The sequence below is a fragment of the Sorghum bicolor genome, chromosome 8 (genome assembly GCF_000003195.3).
Source record: "Sorghum bicolor cultivar BTx623 chromosome 8, Sorghum_bicolor_NCBIv3, whole genome shotgun sequence".
NCBI lineage: Eukaryota > Viridiplantae > Streptophyta > Magnoliopsida > Poales > Poaceae > Sorghum > Sorghum bicolor.
In genome coordinates, this window is record NC_012877.2 from 59,441,754 (window position 1) to 59,456,841 (window position 15,088).

The 15,088-nt window shown below is 47.9% G+C and overlaps 1 protein-coding gene across 1 annotated transcript; it reads left to right on the forward strand.

Moving 5' to 3' along the window:
* LOC110429878 lies at positions 3,095-4,600 on the forward strand. Its single transcript, XM_021446578.1, has 4 exons — positions 3,095-3,432; positions 3,593-3,650; positions 3,856-3,947; positions 4,107-4,600. The coding sequence occupies exons 1-4, from the start codon at positions 3,139-3,141 to the stop codon at positions 4,155-4,157; spliced, it is 495 nt and encodes a 164-aa protein (XP_021302253.1). The 5' UTR covers positions 3,095-3,138; the 3' UTR covers positions 4,158-4,600.

The window sequence follows — 15,088 nt, forward strand, 5'->3', positions numbered from 1 at the left end:
ACTAAATTTGCATGAAAGAACCCATAAGGATTAAATGGCAATGGATGTTGTGTCTTCTACACACTACATTAGGGTTCAAAGCACAATTCCAGCACAACCTTCTCTTTTTAGGAGCTAGGAATTAGTCATATTGCCAAATAGGTTTAGAGACAAAAACACTTTCTTTGAAGAATCAAGAGCTAGCGCTAGAGCTAGAGAATCTGGTTGTGGAGCTATTCCAAATAGGCCAGAAGGTTCTTATGGTTTTCATGTAATGCTAGCAAAGCGTTTTTCTTCTTGATTTGTTCAACTTATATAGGATTGACGAATGACACCCCAACTAATTTGTTTTCAAGTAGTATCTCCTTTTTCTAAACCTTGAATTAACTAAGTAATTGAATAACTTTATACAACTATGAAGTATTCTATGTGATATATGCATCCTTTCTATGTAGGTATCAAGGACACTAAATCACTTCAAGCTTTGTTGAAGCCCATTACAATGGAGAACAACAAAACATACCAAGCTAGGAGACCCAGCTTTGAAGAAGTCTATGTCGCGCTCAAAGACATACCTGACTTGGACCATATCGACTTTCAAAGAGCCATATGGGTATTTTTTCGTCATGACTGCCTATTCAAAACTCTTATGACACTTCGACGAGAGTTGAGGAAGGACTGGCTACTCACACAAATATGAGGACAGTAAGGCTTGTCATATCTGCCACACACATCGTTCTGACAACATGCTTCATAATGTGGCATTTATGCCTTGTAATAAGATTGGTTAAGTAATTGTTAGGGGTCATGCATTCTTTTCCTAAATTATTTGTCTCAATTTCATCGGACCAGGTATGGTTTGTGGTTTTGTCTACTTTGGTTTCTCCTTTTCTAAGTTATCTCTTTTGTGCATGTCAAATATTTTAAACCTAGAGGTAGAACATGTTCAGTTTAATTTCCAACTTATGCCCGAAATGGATTTGTAAAATTTTTATAAACAACAACGATCAGAGTGAGCCAGCTAATAGCTTTTTATAAGCTTGGTGATTGGATAGTTTGAAACATGCTATAAGCTAGACTATAAGGTGAGCGACTATAGTTTTTAAGCACTTAACAACTTATTTTAAATGATTAAAATAGGGCATTGCTATAACACAATGGTACAAAAAATTACCTTGTGAATGCATATAACTATCTCTGCACAAAGGAAAACCACCACAACCACATTATATAAAATGAAACTATCAGAACCATTTTTATAAAGTGGAACAACCACAACCATTTTCAACAAAGTATCTATTTACACTCGAGATATCCTCTTTACACTTCCGAAATAGGGTTATCTCTGATGCGCATGCAGGGCAACACATGTTGTAAGGAAGGATACCTTGAGCACCTCTATAGATAGTGGAACCACCACAACCATGTTTACAAAGTAGTGTCATCCTAATCACTTTACAAAAGTAGAACTACCGAATCATTTTTATGAAGTGGAAGTAGAAACACCATTGGTAAACTTGAGGAACTCTTTAGTAGATCAGGAACTAGACAATGGCATGAATGTGGTAGCTATTAAAGAAGCAAGAATGTTGCTTTGTCCTAATTTTAATATGTATCAAGTAACATATTGCTCGAGAGAAGTGTGTGATGCACAACTACCTAAGTTTGGTGCTCACATTGCCTCATGTCTTTCGAAAGCTATTGTGTTTTGCAAGAGGATTTTCTAGAGATTGTATCAGAACTTTAACCAACGAGTCTATTTGGTTGCATGGTTGATGAAATTGTGGTTTCTCTAAAAAACAAGGTATAGTCTACGTGGATTTCTTTTTATCTCAAAACACATTTGGCATTTTAGTAGATGAAAGTACTCCTCACTTAGGGTTATGCAAATTATTTTGAATAACATCACCTTTGTTACGGTGATACTTAGGTTCACCCCGCAATATATATACATGTATATTTAGTTGCATATTGTATATGTGCAGCATATGGACAATTTGTGTTTTAGGTATGGTAGTCTATTTTTGTGTCAGAAATTAGAAACAACTTTTATTTGTGATGTTATTTTTATTCCATATTCAGCCTCTAAGAGACCAACACCTGCCTCTAACTAATAGATACTATAGTTAGAACAGATTTGAAGAACAAATATAGAATCACATTGTTTTTTCTTCAACTATGAACTATGGACTCTCATGTTATTCTTTGGTTCCAAAAGAAAGGAAGAAGTATTCTTTTGCTTCTAGTTTTGTTGGGTTTGTCAAACTATTCATCTAGTTTACCATCAAATGCATCGCTTAACATGTTGTACTTTTCGTTGGATCTTCTACGAATTATGATGTGTTCTATTAGCTTGGCTTCTTTCTAATATTATACAAAATCAGAAGCATATCATTGATGTTAAAATCATTGATTTTTGCATGGAAAGATGGTGCACCTTGTGTTCCCCCTCCTTGAGACCTTCTACGATGAGAAACACCAGGCCCATTTGCTAATATATGAACGTGGACCCCTAGCTGGAGTTGGCCCTCCTGTGGCTCTGAACACACCATTAGTAGGATGCACGTTATGCCCCTTGCATTAAGCATGTTGGCTTCTTCTAGCTTGCCTACATGGTCAATGTCGAGATCCTAGACCTTGACAGCCCTATTCTCACCACTTTGGTGGATCATTGGCGATTGAAGATCCTGACTTTCCACCTCCCTTACGATGAGGTAATCTGCCATACTGTATTACCTATCTCTAATCATGAGATCGCTCCTGAACGATTATGCAGTCACTAGGATCCTTAATAGAGAAGAGTGGAAGGACATATAGAAGTAATATATCGGTATGAAGCTCCCAAACTATGTGGAGGGCAGTATGTCAAAGTAAACTTGCTCTCAAATCATGCTTTAGTAACAACAATTCATGCAATAATATTAATTATGTATTATAAATATTAATATTCTTTAATATATAACTGGTCAAAGTTAAAAATATTGACTTTTTTTGGAGTCAGAATGACATAGCATGTAGGAGTATTTTTTTTTTTAAAAAACCCCGGCAACCTCTTTTTTTCCGACACCGCTGCTTGATTTTCCTCTCACAAACCCCCGAAAAAGCAAGGGTAATCCCCAATTCCATCACCCACTATTCCAATTTCTCACCCTCCAATCGATGGCGGCGGCGGCGGCGATGGCGGGGATCAAGATCGATTGGGCGAATGTGTTCGCCAACTCCTCCACCGACCACGAGCCGGTGGCTGCTAAGCGGGTGCGGGCGGGGCCGGGGGCCACTAAGCAGGCGCAGGCGGCGGCGGAGGGCGTCGCGAGTGCGTCATCGGGCGACGAGCAGCCGCGAGGGACCCAAGCCCTCCACCTGAGGTTGGAAGCACTGTGCAGCGAGCTCGAACGGCGCGTCGGTGAGCTCCGACCCGGCGAGCGCAGCCCAGTGACCCGCGCGCCCGCGAAGGTGCATACACCCATCCTGTCGTCGTCTATCGTACTGGAGCTTACGATTATGGATCGATTGATTTTGCGCTAGTTTTGTAGATAGTGCGCATTGTGTTTCTCATGTGTGTGCCGGCAACATTGTCTGTTATTCAGAGAACTATTGCTCGCTTGGTTTGCAGGCAGCTGCTGATCAGGTACAGGATGCTCATTCAGCTGCCGAGAATGTACATAATTTCAGTAAGATTTCGACACTTGCGGCTGTCATTATCGTTTTTAACAATTCCACGTCTACCAGTGGCAAGAGATGGATTGGGAAATGTTGGGCTCATCCGCCCACGTGATGGATTACTGAATTTACCAGGTTGCTGAGTCTGTTCCAATTGTTCACTAATACAAACTGTCACTGATGTGCTATGCATGTCATGTGTGGGTCTGTTTGTAGATCAAGAGGACGAGCAGGGGGAACATGTGGCCTGTAAATACTGTCTGAAGTCATCTCCTGTTTTAGTCAGAAGAAAGAAGAATCATGAGCAGGTATTATGTAGTGTCTTTCTTTTACCTTGTTTATATTATCTGTAAGCATCTCTTGAAACTATGATGGGGGGAATTGTGAACGTAGCAACCCCTGTGAATAAACGCAAAAGCCGAGGGCATGGTGGACAAAGGATTAACCAACCATTGTTCGGATGGTAGGCTGATGGCGATCGCAAATTAAAGGGTTGCTCGTCCTGCCGCCAAGAATGACGACAGCAAAGAACCTGCTCCCCCAGAGGAAATCTTTGAGGTGCTCAGAGAGATACCGAGCTTGGAGCGTTCTGATTTATTGAGAGCGTACAGCATGCTCATCCGCGATGATCGTCTGTTCAGATCTCTCATGGTGCTGCCTAAGGACATGTGGAAGGACTGGCTGCTCATGGAGATCGAGAACCAGTGAACTGAGGCTTGTGCTGTTTGCGCTGCATGTACACAGCAACTGACAGCATCGTGGCAATTGACAATGTCGACGAATGATCTGTTTATCTAGTGCTGGTTATGACAGTATTCGTTTCCCAGTTTTAGTTATCCTAGCCTTCTGTTGGACCATGTAATGCAATGCCTGCGATGTTTTCCTAAGCTAGTATGAATCCTCTTCAAATTGTCAAATATGTACTGCTCGTTGTGTGTGACTGTGTGAGCACATAGTAGTATTTTTTTCTTCGCTCTTTAAAGATTTTGAGATGCTTCACTCTATTGTGCTGCTGTTTTTGCTCGCTCTGTTACCATTACAAAGGCCAACCAAACAAATCAGGAAAGGGCTGTGTTACAGGAGAGAAGGGATCGGGGAAGAAACTTAGGGAGGAAGGATTCAGAAAAAGGATTCCAGTTTAGAGTTGTTTTCTGTTTGGATTAAGTCCACTTTTGGATGAAAAATTCTTGCCTTGTCTAATTTGAACTCCTATAACTACAAAACCGTCTAACTTTGGCACCTGCTCAACTATCAAAACCATTCAACTATCGAAATCGTTCAATTGGACCCCTCAAGATGGTTTTGAGACGGCTTTGGGAGTCAAAATTTTACGGTTTTGATATTTTTATTTTTGGAACATACGGTTTTGAAAGTTGAGGTGCCAAAGTTGAGACTTTGGTATTTCACCCATCATCAAAAACTGGTTTCGCTCTTTTACCATCCCGCAAAGTGGAAGACAGTTTTTGATGATGGGCGAAATACCAAAGTCTCGCCAAAGTTAGATGGTTTTGTAGTTGAGGTCAAAATTAGACAAAGGCAAGAGTTGAGTGGTGAAAATGGACTTAATAATCCATAAGTAAATCTAAAAATACAAGAAAATTTGTATAAATATATTAAAAGCTAAAGGACTTTATTAAGTCCATTTTGGCCCCTTAGCTCTTGCAATCGTCTAATAAGTTTGACCCTCGAGATAGTTTTGAGTGGTTTTTCAGATGGCTCTAGAGTCAAGATTAAATGGTTTTGATACTTCAGTTGCCAAAGTTAGATATTTTTATAGTTGAACATTAACACTAGACAAAGGTAAAAATTGAGTTGCCAAAAATAGACTTAATCCTTCTGCTTTCCAAAACTTCTCTCTTCTCTCACACCTTCCTCTTAAGCATTCAGACACAGTCGTGTCAGGTTTCACATGACAGCACAACTATCTGTACTCAGTTACAAGGTCTGGTTCCACTCGGAGCCAAAGAAATGTTTGTTGACCTGATGGTGGTGGCGATGGGGGTCGTGATCACCTTGAGCGACTTGGCGGATGCATTTCGCTGCAGCCCTTCCTACCCCGGTGTCGAGGACGAGGTCTGCTTCGACAAATCCTCCTCGGCGCCGCATGCTGCTGCAACAAGGGCGGGGTGGGCGGCGCGGAATTTGGCGTGGGATGGGGGCAGGGGCCACTGGGGTGGCATCGTCGGACGCAAGGTTTTCTTTTTCAGGTAGAAAAATATTTTTGGCACCTGCCGATAAGTAAGATATTTTAGAAATTTTGGACTAAATTTAAATAAATTCAAATGGTTTTTTATAAATTGGCATAATTTCACTAGAAAAACTTTATAATCTATCACTCATCACAGTTTATATAATATCAACAAAATAACACAATATATCATTGTTATAGTACAACGGGTTGACGGTGGACGAGCTGCATATGCTAGTGCCATGGAATGTGTGAGTGAGAAAATTAAATAAATTTGAAGAAATTTAGGGCTTTGATAAGAATAGGAGATATAGTGGATCATTTTAGTGTGGTTTGGAGTAATTTTAAAGCATAACATGATTTTAACCGAAAAATTTGACTGATATAATTTTTTTTGAACCTCAGCGAAAAATGCGAAATTTTGAAAATTTCGACGAAATTTTGCCAAAAAAGAAAACCCTGCTGGACGACGAACAGCCGCTGGGGAACCCAGGCCCTCACCGCCACTGGTGGTGGCTCGAAGCGCCTCAATGTGGGCCTCAAGTGTGTTCTGCGGATTTGTGAAAGATAGCTTGCATTGTGTAGTATTTGTGTTCCTCAGGTGTGTGCCCTTTTGGGTCACATCGTCCGGTATTGATAGAACCGTTGCTCGCTTGGTTTGCCGGCTGCTGCTGATCCGGGACTCAATGCTCATTCCGCTGCCGAGAAGAATTTACACAGTTTCAGTAAGATTTCCACAATTGCGTCTGTAACTGTCATTTGTAACCTTGCACGGCCACCATTAACAAGAGTTAGATTGGAAATATTGGGCAAATGTGATGGGTTACTAAATTGTCTCAGAAAATGCTGGCTATTATATTCATAGACCGGTTGTTGCTTGTGCTCCAATTCATTAACACGTGCTGTCAGTGATGTGTTGTGTCACTGTAGTTCAAGAGGATGAGTGGGTGGGACATGTGCCCTGCAACTGTAAATACTGTTTGAAGTCATCTCTTGTTTTAGTTGGAAGAAAGAAGAATCATGTGCAGGTATCATATAGTGTCTTTCCTTTACCTTGTTAATTATCAGTAGGCATCTCTTGAAATATGATGAGGGAATTGTGAACGTAGCAACCAATGTGAATACACGCGAAATCTGAGGGCACGGTGGACAAGGGATTAACGAACCTGTGTTCTGTTTGGGTAGGTTGGTGGCAATCACAAAAGGGTTGCTCGTCCTGCCGCCAAAGAATGACGACAAGGCACTACAGGAAACCGGAACTTTGCCGAGTGTCATATGCTTTGCTGAGTGCCAAAAGTCGGGCACTCGGCAAAGAGCCTCTTTGCCGAGTGTCTGGCACTTGGCACAGGCTGGCACTCGGCAAAGGTTGGCCCTCGGCAAAGGTTTATGATGGTACATGCGGGCCAGGAGTGCACTATGTTCATAGCATATGCTATGACTCACAAGGGCAAGACGACGTCCGATGTCTCCTACAACCCAGACGACCCGCCTGAGGCGTACACAAACCCGACCGTCTACGACCGCATCAATGAGTACAGGTCGGCGACAAGGTCTATCCATGGAAACGACTACAATCCGAGCTCCTAGGACTTTGATCTAGAGGTTGTCATAAGGATTGGAGGAGGCAAGAAGCATGGGCGGTACTATCTTGGCAACAGCGTCATCGACACGGCCTCTACTCCCTCCTTCCCTCTCTCTCTCTCTCCCAGATCCGAGCACAGAGCACAGACACAAGCATTCCCATACGCACACGGCTGGAGACTTCACAGCAGCAGATTGTGTCACTCCAGGTGATCTTATTTTATTTTATCATACCTTGATATTTACATATCTTAGCTTTGCATTATTCAAATATTGTGGTGAAATGTTACAAACCCAGGTCCAGGCTTTAGAGGCCTAGCGGGAGGCCGATCGGCAGAGGATAGAGGCTATGGAGGCTATAGAGGCCCAGCGTGTGGCGGAGCAGCATCAGCAACAATAGTAGATGACAGAGGTTCTCCAGTACATGCAATCTTTTGGGCAACCTACAGGTCTAGCTGCGCCACCTTCGCTATTCGCTATACCTCCACCTCCACCTCCTGTGTATGAGTATGAATGTTTAAGTTTGTTGCTAAATGCTTAGGATCAAACCACAACACTATATGTAGCCTAGTGATTTTTTTGTTGCATGTCTTCTCTTTTGTGCAGCCTCTATTGACCGATTCAAATAATCCACCTGTCGAGCCTTCTAATGATCCAAGTCATGGTACACCACAGTCACAGTGGACCTTAGTGATGGACTTATGATGTACTTGTGTTAATTATTTGCACTTGTGATGGACTTGTGGATTTATTTAGATGGACTTAAAAACTTATGGATGTGAGATTTATGTGACGCGTATGATATTTATGTGATGGATGTGAGATTTATATGATAAATATGAGATATATCTGAGATATCTTTGAAGGATGTGAAATAAATGTAATATATTGTGTTTGTCGTGGTAAAATGTAAAAATAAGAAAAATAGGTCGGTTCTGGTCACTTTGCCAAGTGCCGGGGAGATGGCACTCGGCAAAGTAACCATTTGCAAATTTCCCAGCTTTTGCCGAGTGCCTCCTGAGGGGGCACTCGATAAAGAATTTTCAAATTTTTTTTTCTTTGCTGAGTGCTCTCTAGGAGGCACTCGGTAAACAATTTTCAATTTTTTTTCTTTGCCGAGTGCCCTCCGAGGAGGCACTCGACAAACAATTTTCAAATTTTTTTCTTTGTCGAGTGCAAAGAATTTTTTTAAATAAATTGTTTTCTTTGCCGAGTGCCCTGGCTGGAGGCATCTTTGCCGAGTGCCCTGCCTAGAGGCACTCGGCAAAGAATTATGGGGAATTTTTTTGCCTTTGTCGAGTGCCCTTCTAGGAGGCACTCGGCAAAGAAATTATGGGGAAAAAAATTTGCCTTTGCCGAGTGCCCTCTCGGAACACACTCGACAAAGCGACCGTCGGTTACCAAATCGCTGTCACGGCAACTTTTCTATGCCGAGGGCTCCTGGAGACACTCGGCAAAGAGCCTTTTACCGATTTAAAATTTGCCGAGTGCGGCATTTGGCAAAGGGCAAAGCACCTGTTTTCTGTAGTGAGGAACCTCCTCCCCCCCCCCCCCCCGAACAAATCTTTGAGGCGCTTAGAGAGATACCCATGTTGGAGTGTGCTGATTTACTGAAGGTGTACAGCACGTCTTTTCAGATCTCTCATGGCGCTACCTGAAGACATGAGGAAAGACTGGCTCCTCTTGTTACTAATCCTAGCGTATTCTCTGGTAGAGCATGTTTACTTTTAGCAAATGCATGCACAAGATGACCGGGCTGTGGTTTCCGTGTGCCTAGGAAGTCATGGACGAGAATCACTCGCCATGAACTCGAGCATGCAAGCCATGGCCGGCTGTTGCGGCGCATGGGGATAGACGTGCGCACTCCACGCAATCGTGAGTGCTGTGGCTTGTAACTCACTGCTATGTAATTCAATAAATACAGAACTAGTGCATCAGAAAACGCTGCGCTTAATTGCAGCATAAACACTTGTGTCAAGTTCGTTCTTGTTAGTCAGTCCAGTTCATCGCTCTCAAGTACTCGCCGGTGCTCACCGCCGTGCGAGTTCTGACAAGTGGCATCGGAGCTAGAAAGAGAGAGAGGGACCTGCGAAGTCATGTCGACAAAGCCGTTGACGGACAAGGGGAGTGGCTCCAGCAACAAGGCTCCGCGGCGCTCTCGGTCCCCGAGCCGCTCTCCACCACGCCGCTCGCGCACCAGACAACCACGGAAAGTCGTCGTCGAGCGCATCGTCCGGGATGGAAGCGGCGGCGGTAACTGGCCGCAGCTGACGAAGAACAACTACCACGAGTGGTCACTGTGTATGCAACTAAAGATGCAAGCACGCCACCTGTGGGATGCCGTTGAGTACGACGACGTCGACTACGACGACAACCGCACCGCGCTGGACGCCATCTGCAGTGGCGTTCTAGGGGAGCTGATCCCCATCCTGTTGGCCAAGCAGTCCGCCAAGGAGGCCTGGGAGGCCATCAAGATCCTCCGCATCGGCGACGATCGGGTGCGGAAGCCAACTGCTCAGAACCTCCGCGCCGAGTACGAGTCCATCGCCCTCCGTGACGGTGAGCCCACGAGGACTTCGCCCTGCGCATGACCGGCATCGTACAACGCCTAGCGACGTTGGGCGACCCGGAGTTGGACGAGAAGGTGGTGGCCAAGTACCTGTGCGTCGTCCGTTCACGGTATAAGCAACTCGTCATCTCCATCGAAATGTTGCTCGACATCTCTAAGCTCTCCATCGAGGAAGTCACCGGTCGCCTCAAAGCCACCGACGACGTCGAGCCCGCTCCAGCGCACACCACGAGTGGGAAACTGCTTCTCACGGAGGAATAGTGGGTGGAGAAATACAAGAAGAAGTCTGGTGACTCAAGGCATGGCTCCGGCTCCGGCAGCCGCGGAAAAGGCCACGACAGAGGCCGTGGACACAGCGCCGGTGGCAACGCCGGCTCGAGCTCATCGCGGCCGCCACCAGACGACCCCTGCCCTCGGTGCGGCAAAAAGGGCCATTGGGCAAGCGACTGTCGTCACAAGAAAAAAGAAGAGATGGCCCAACAGGCCCATGTGGTCGTAGGAGGAGCACACCCTCATGATGGCCGTCGCCTCATTCCAGGAGGGCGAGGCTGAGTCGCATCCGCCGCCGGTCCTCCCCAACAATGCGCCGCCGGCACCCGAGGGTGAGGTCGAGCCACCTACACTGCCGGCCATCCCCAACTCCGCGCCGCCAGCACCTGAGTCGGCCACCTGCCTCCATCTCCACGAGCCCAAGGCGGTCGATGCGCTCGACGGCGAGTCGGACCCAGATTCGATGAAATGGATCCTGGACACAGGCGTGTCCAACCACATGTTCGGCTCCCGCGCCGCCTTCACCAACCTCGACACTAGCGTCACAGGCTCCGTCCGCTTCGGAGATGGCTCCATCGCCCACATCAAGGGCACCGGCACGGTGCTCTTCCACTGCAGGAACGACGAGCACCGGGCTCTCTCCAACGTCTACTTCTTGCCACGCCTCACCGCCAACATCATCTCCGTTGGCCAGGTTGACGAAAGTGGATACCAGGTGCTGGTGGAGCATGGCGTGATGTGGGTTCGCGATGAAGACCGGTGTCTGCGCACCAAGATCCCTCGAAGCTCTGGGTGAATGTACACCCTCGTCGTCACCATCGGTCGCCCAGTGTGCCTCGCGGCGCGCACGGACGACGACGCCTGGAGGTGGCACTAGCATCTCGGTCACATCCACTTCGCCGTGCTGCGCAAGATGGGACGCGAGAAGATGGTTCGCGGGCTGCCCGTCGTTGACCAAGTGCAGCAGCTCTGCGAAGCTTGTCTCGCCGGCAAGCAGAGGAGGACGCCTTTTCCCCAGAAGACGCTCTGGCGTTCCACGGAGCCGCTCCAACTTCTTCACGGAGACACATGCGGCCCCATCACTCCGGCGACTCCAAGTGGTAACAAGTATTTATTGCTGCTCGTCGATGACTACTCACGTTTCATGTGGATTGCCCTGCTGCCGTCCAAAGACGCCGCCATCGCCGCCATCAAGCACGTTCAGGCCACGGCGGAACGCAAGAGCGGCAAGAAGCTGCTGATGCTGCACACCGACCGTGGCGGGGAATTCAACGCCACCGACTTCATCAACTACTGTGCCCAACTCGACGTTCGCATGCAGCTCTCGGCGCCGTACACACCCCAACAGAACGGCGTCGTCGAGCGCCACAACCAAACCGTGGTGGGCATGGCCAGGAATATGATGAAGGCCAAGTCTCTCCCTGGTGTGGTCTGGGGGGAGGCGGTGTCGACGGCGGTATATCTGCTGAACAGGTCTTCCTGCAAGCCCATCGGAGGGCGCACCCCCTACGAGCTCTGGAACGGGCACACACCGTTGGTCCAGCACCTGTGGACATTCGGCTGCATAGCCCACATGAAGGTCAACACACCACACCTGAGGAAACTCAATGACCGCAGCCACCGCACGGTGTTCGTCGGCTACGAACCAGGATCCAAGGCCTACCGGGTCTACGGCCCTTTGGCGCGGCGTGTCCACATCAGCCGCGACGTCACCTTCGATGAAGCAACAACGTGGACATGGCCTGGAGCAGAGCCGAACGCACCGTCGAGGAGCTGGACCAGGAGGACCCCTCCGTGATCATCACCACCAGAACAACGACGGAGGTGCCCCCCGCGTCAAGCTCAGCATCACCAGCTCCATCTGGCGCGTCCTCATCCCCAGCATCGAGCGCACCCATGGCTGGTTCGCCAACGATCCACGACAACTCACCAGCACCCGTCTCCACGGCACACCCACAAGTGGAGTTTGCGTCCCCACCAGGAGCCAGGATGGAGGACTACCTCGACGCAGATCATGACGGTGACGCCCCTCTTCAGTTCCGCCGTGTTGACAACGTGCTCGGGGAAGCAGACACGCCAGCACTCGCCCACCGCGACCTGGCGGAGCGCCTGCTGCTGGCGAGCGATGCCGAGCCGACCTCCTTCGACGAGGCAGCGTGCCACTCCATGCTCGACGAGATGACCTCTATCGAGGCCAGCGACACATGGAGGCTGGTGGAACGCCCGACACGCGCTAGGCCAATAGGCCTCAAGTGGGTGTACAAGGCAAAGAAGGACGCTGCCGGCATCATCAACAAGTACAAGGCCCGCCTCGTCGCGAAGGGCTATGTACAGCGGCAGGGCGTGGACTTCGACGAGGTCTTTGCCCCTGTCGCCCGCCTAGAATCTGTTCGGCTCCTGCTCGCACACGCCGCCACCCAAGGTTGGGCCGTGCACCATATGGACGTGAAGTCCGCGTTCCTGAACGGGGTGCTTCAGGAGGAGGTGTACGTCGAACAGCCTCCCAGTTTCGTCCTCCGTGGCCAAGAAAACAAGGTACTGCACCTCGTCAAGGCACTCTACGGACTCCGTCAAGCTAAACGAGCGTGGTACGCCAAACTCGACAAGTCTCTCCTTGGGCTCGGGTTCCGGAGGAGCGCCTCGGAACATGCTGTCTACCTGTGCGGGGCTGGTGCTCACCGGCTGGTGGTCGGGGACTACGTCGACGACCTGATCATTGCCGGGAGCAACCAAGTCGACATCGACACCTTCAAGGACCAGATGAAAGCCACATTCAAGATGAGTGATTTGGGGCTGCTCCACTAACCTCGGCTTGGAGGTGTCCCAGACCGAGGCTGGCATCACCATCTGTCAAAGCTCCTACGCAGCCAAGATCTTGGAGACTGCAGGGCTGACAAGCTGCAACTCCAGTGCAACGCCAATGGAGCCTCGCCTAAAACTCAGCAAGGTGAGCTCTGCTCCAGCTATTGACGCTACCATGTATCGCAGCGTGGTCGGCTCTCTGCATTATCTGGTGAACACAAGACCCGATCTGGCGTACTCAGTGGGCTTCATCAGCCGGTTCATGGAGAACCCAACCACTGAGCATTTGGCGGCCATGAAGCGAGTGCTGCGCTATGTCGCTGGCACCCTGCACTTTGGCTGCCACTACAAGAAGAAGAGGAATCCCCAGCTCGTAGGCTACACAGACAGCGACTTGGCTGGGGACATCGACACGTGCAAGAGCACCTCAGGCATCCTCTTCTTCCTCGGCGACAACATCATCACCTGGCAGTCACAGAAACAGAAGATTGTGGCACTGTCTTCGTGCGAAGCTGAGTACATCACAGCGACGACAGGTGCTTGCCAGGGAATGTGGCTGGCACGGCTGCTTGCTGAACTCAAGGGCGAGGAGGACAGCGCTGTCACTCTGAAGATCGATAACCAGTCTGCCATCGCACTCAGCAAAAATCCTATCTTCCATGATCGCATTAAGCATATTGACATTCGCTATCATTTCATTCGTGAATGCGTTGAATTGGACAGGGTGAGGCTCCAATCTATCGCGACCACGGAGCAGCTGGCGGACATCCTTACTAAAGCTCTGGGCCGTGAACACTTTTGTGAGATGCGCTCCAGAATTGGAGTTGTAGATGTACAGGGCATACACTAGGATTAGGAGGAGAATTTGTTAGTAATCCTAGCGTATTCTCTGGTAGAGCATGTTTACTTTTAGCAAATGCATGCACACGAGGACCGGGCTGTGGTTTCCGTGTGCCTATAGGAAGTCATGGACGAGAATCACTCGCCATGAACTCGAGGTCTCGAGCATGCAAGCCATGGCCGGCTGTTGCGGCGCATGGGGATGGACGTGCGCACTCCACACAATCGTGAGTGCTGTGGCTTGTAACTCACTGCTATGTAATTCAATAAATACAGAACTAGTGCATCAGAAAACGCTGCGCTTAATTGCAGCACAAACACTTGTGTCAAGTTCGTTCTTGTTAGTCAGTCCAGTTCATCGCTCTCAAGTACTCGCTGGTGCTCACCGCCGTGTGAGTTCTGACACCTCTTGGACATCAGGAACCAGTGAACTGTGACTTGTCCTGTTTGTGTTGCATGTACACGGCAACTGACACAGCATGCGTGGCAATTGGCCATGTCGTCGAGTGTGATCTGTTATCTAGTGCTGGTTATCATAGTATTCGTTTGCAGATGTAATTTCCTAGCCTCTTGTTGGGCTATGTAATGCAATGTCTGTGACATGAGGAAGGACTGGCTTGTCTTGTTTGCGCTGCATGTACACATCAACTGACAGCATGCTTGACAACTGAAAATGTCGTCGAGTGATCTGTTTATCTAGTGCTGGTTATGTGGTATTTGTTCCCAGATGTAGTTATTCTAGCCTCTTGTTGGGCTTGGGCCATGTAATGCAATGTCTGTGACGTTTCCCTAAGCTAGCATGAGTCCTCTTCAAATTCAATATGTGCTGCTGTTTGCGTGTGACTGTGTGAGCACATGAAACTAGTGGATTGCATTAAGCTAGTCCACACCGTTTGCCGATCCTAACATGTCATTATTTCATCAATTGCATCAGGTTAATGCACCCATAAATTTCACTACTCTGCAAGAGAGAACTGCAGCAACCTCTTCCATCCGGATTTGTTTGCAGGAACGCTTCTGAATTTTGTTCAATTTTTAAAACCAAAACCTAACAATCTAACCTCACACATCCCTCTAGCCCGGCCAGCCAGCATCTCCCTCTCTAAATTATCATTTAGAGAGCCATTTGCATAAAAATCGCTTTCTATATCTTTTCACTCTCCAACAGTTTTGTTAAATCTCATGCGCACTGTAGAGAG

Excerpts from the sequence above, each read along its gene's own strand:
- LOC110429878 (XM_021446578.1), top strand. The coding sequence starts at position 3,139 with ATGGCGGCGGCGGCGGCGATGGCGGGGATCAAGATCGATTGGGCGAAT. Across the intron at positions 3,433-3,592 it reads TGACCCGCGCGCCCGCGAAG|GCAGCTGCTGATCAGGTACA; the intron begins GTGCATACACCC and ends CTTGGTTTGCAG. Across the intron at positions 3,651-3,855 it reads CGAGAATGTACATAATTTCA|ATCAAGAGGACGAGCAGGGG; the intron begins GTAAGATTTCGA and ends GTCTGTTTGTAG.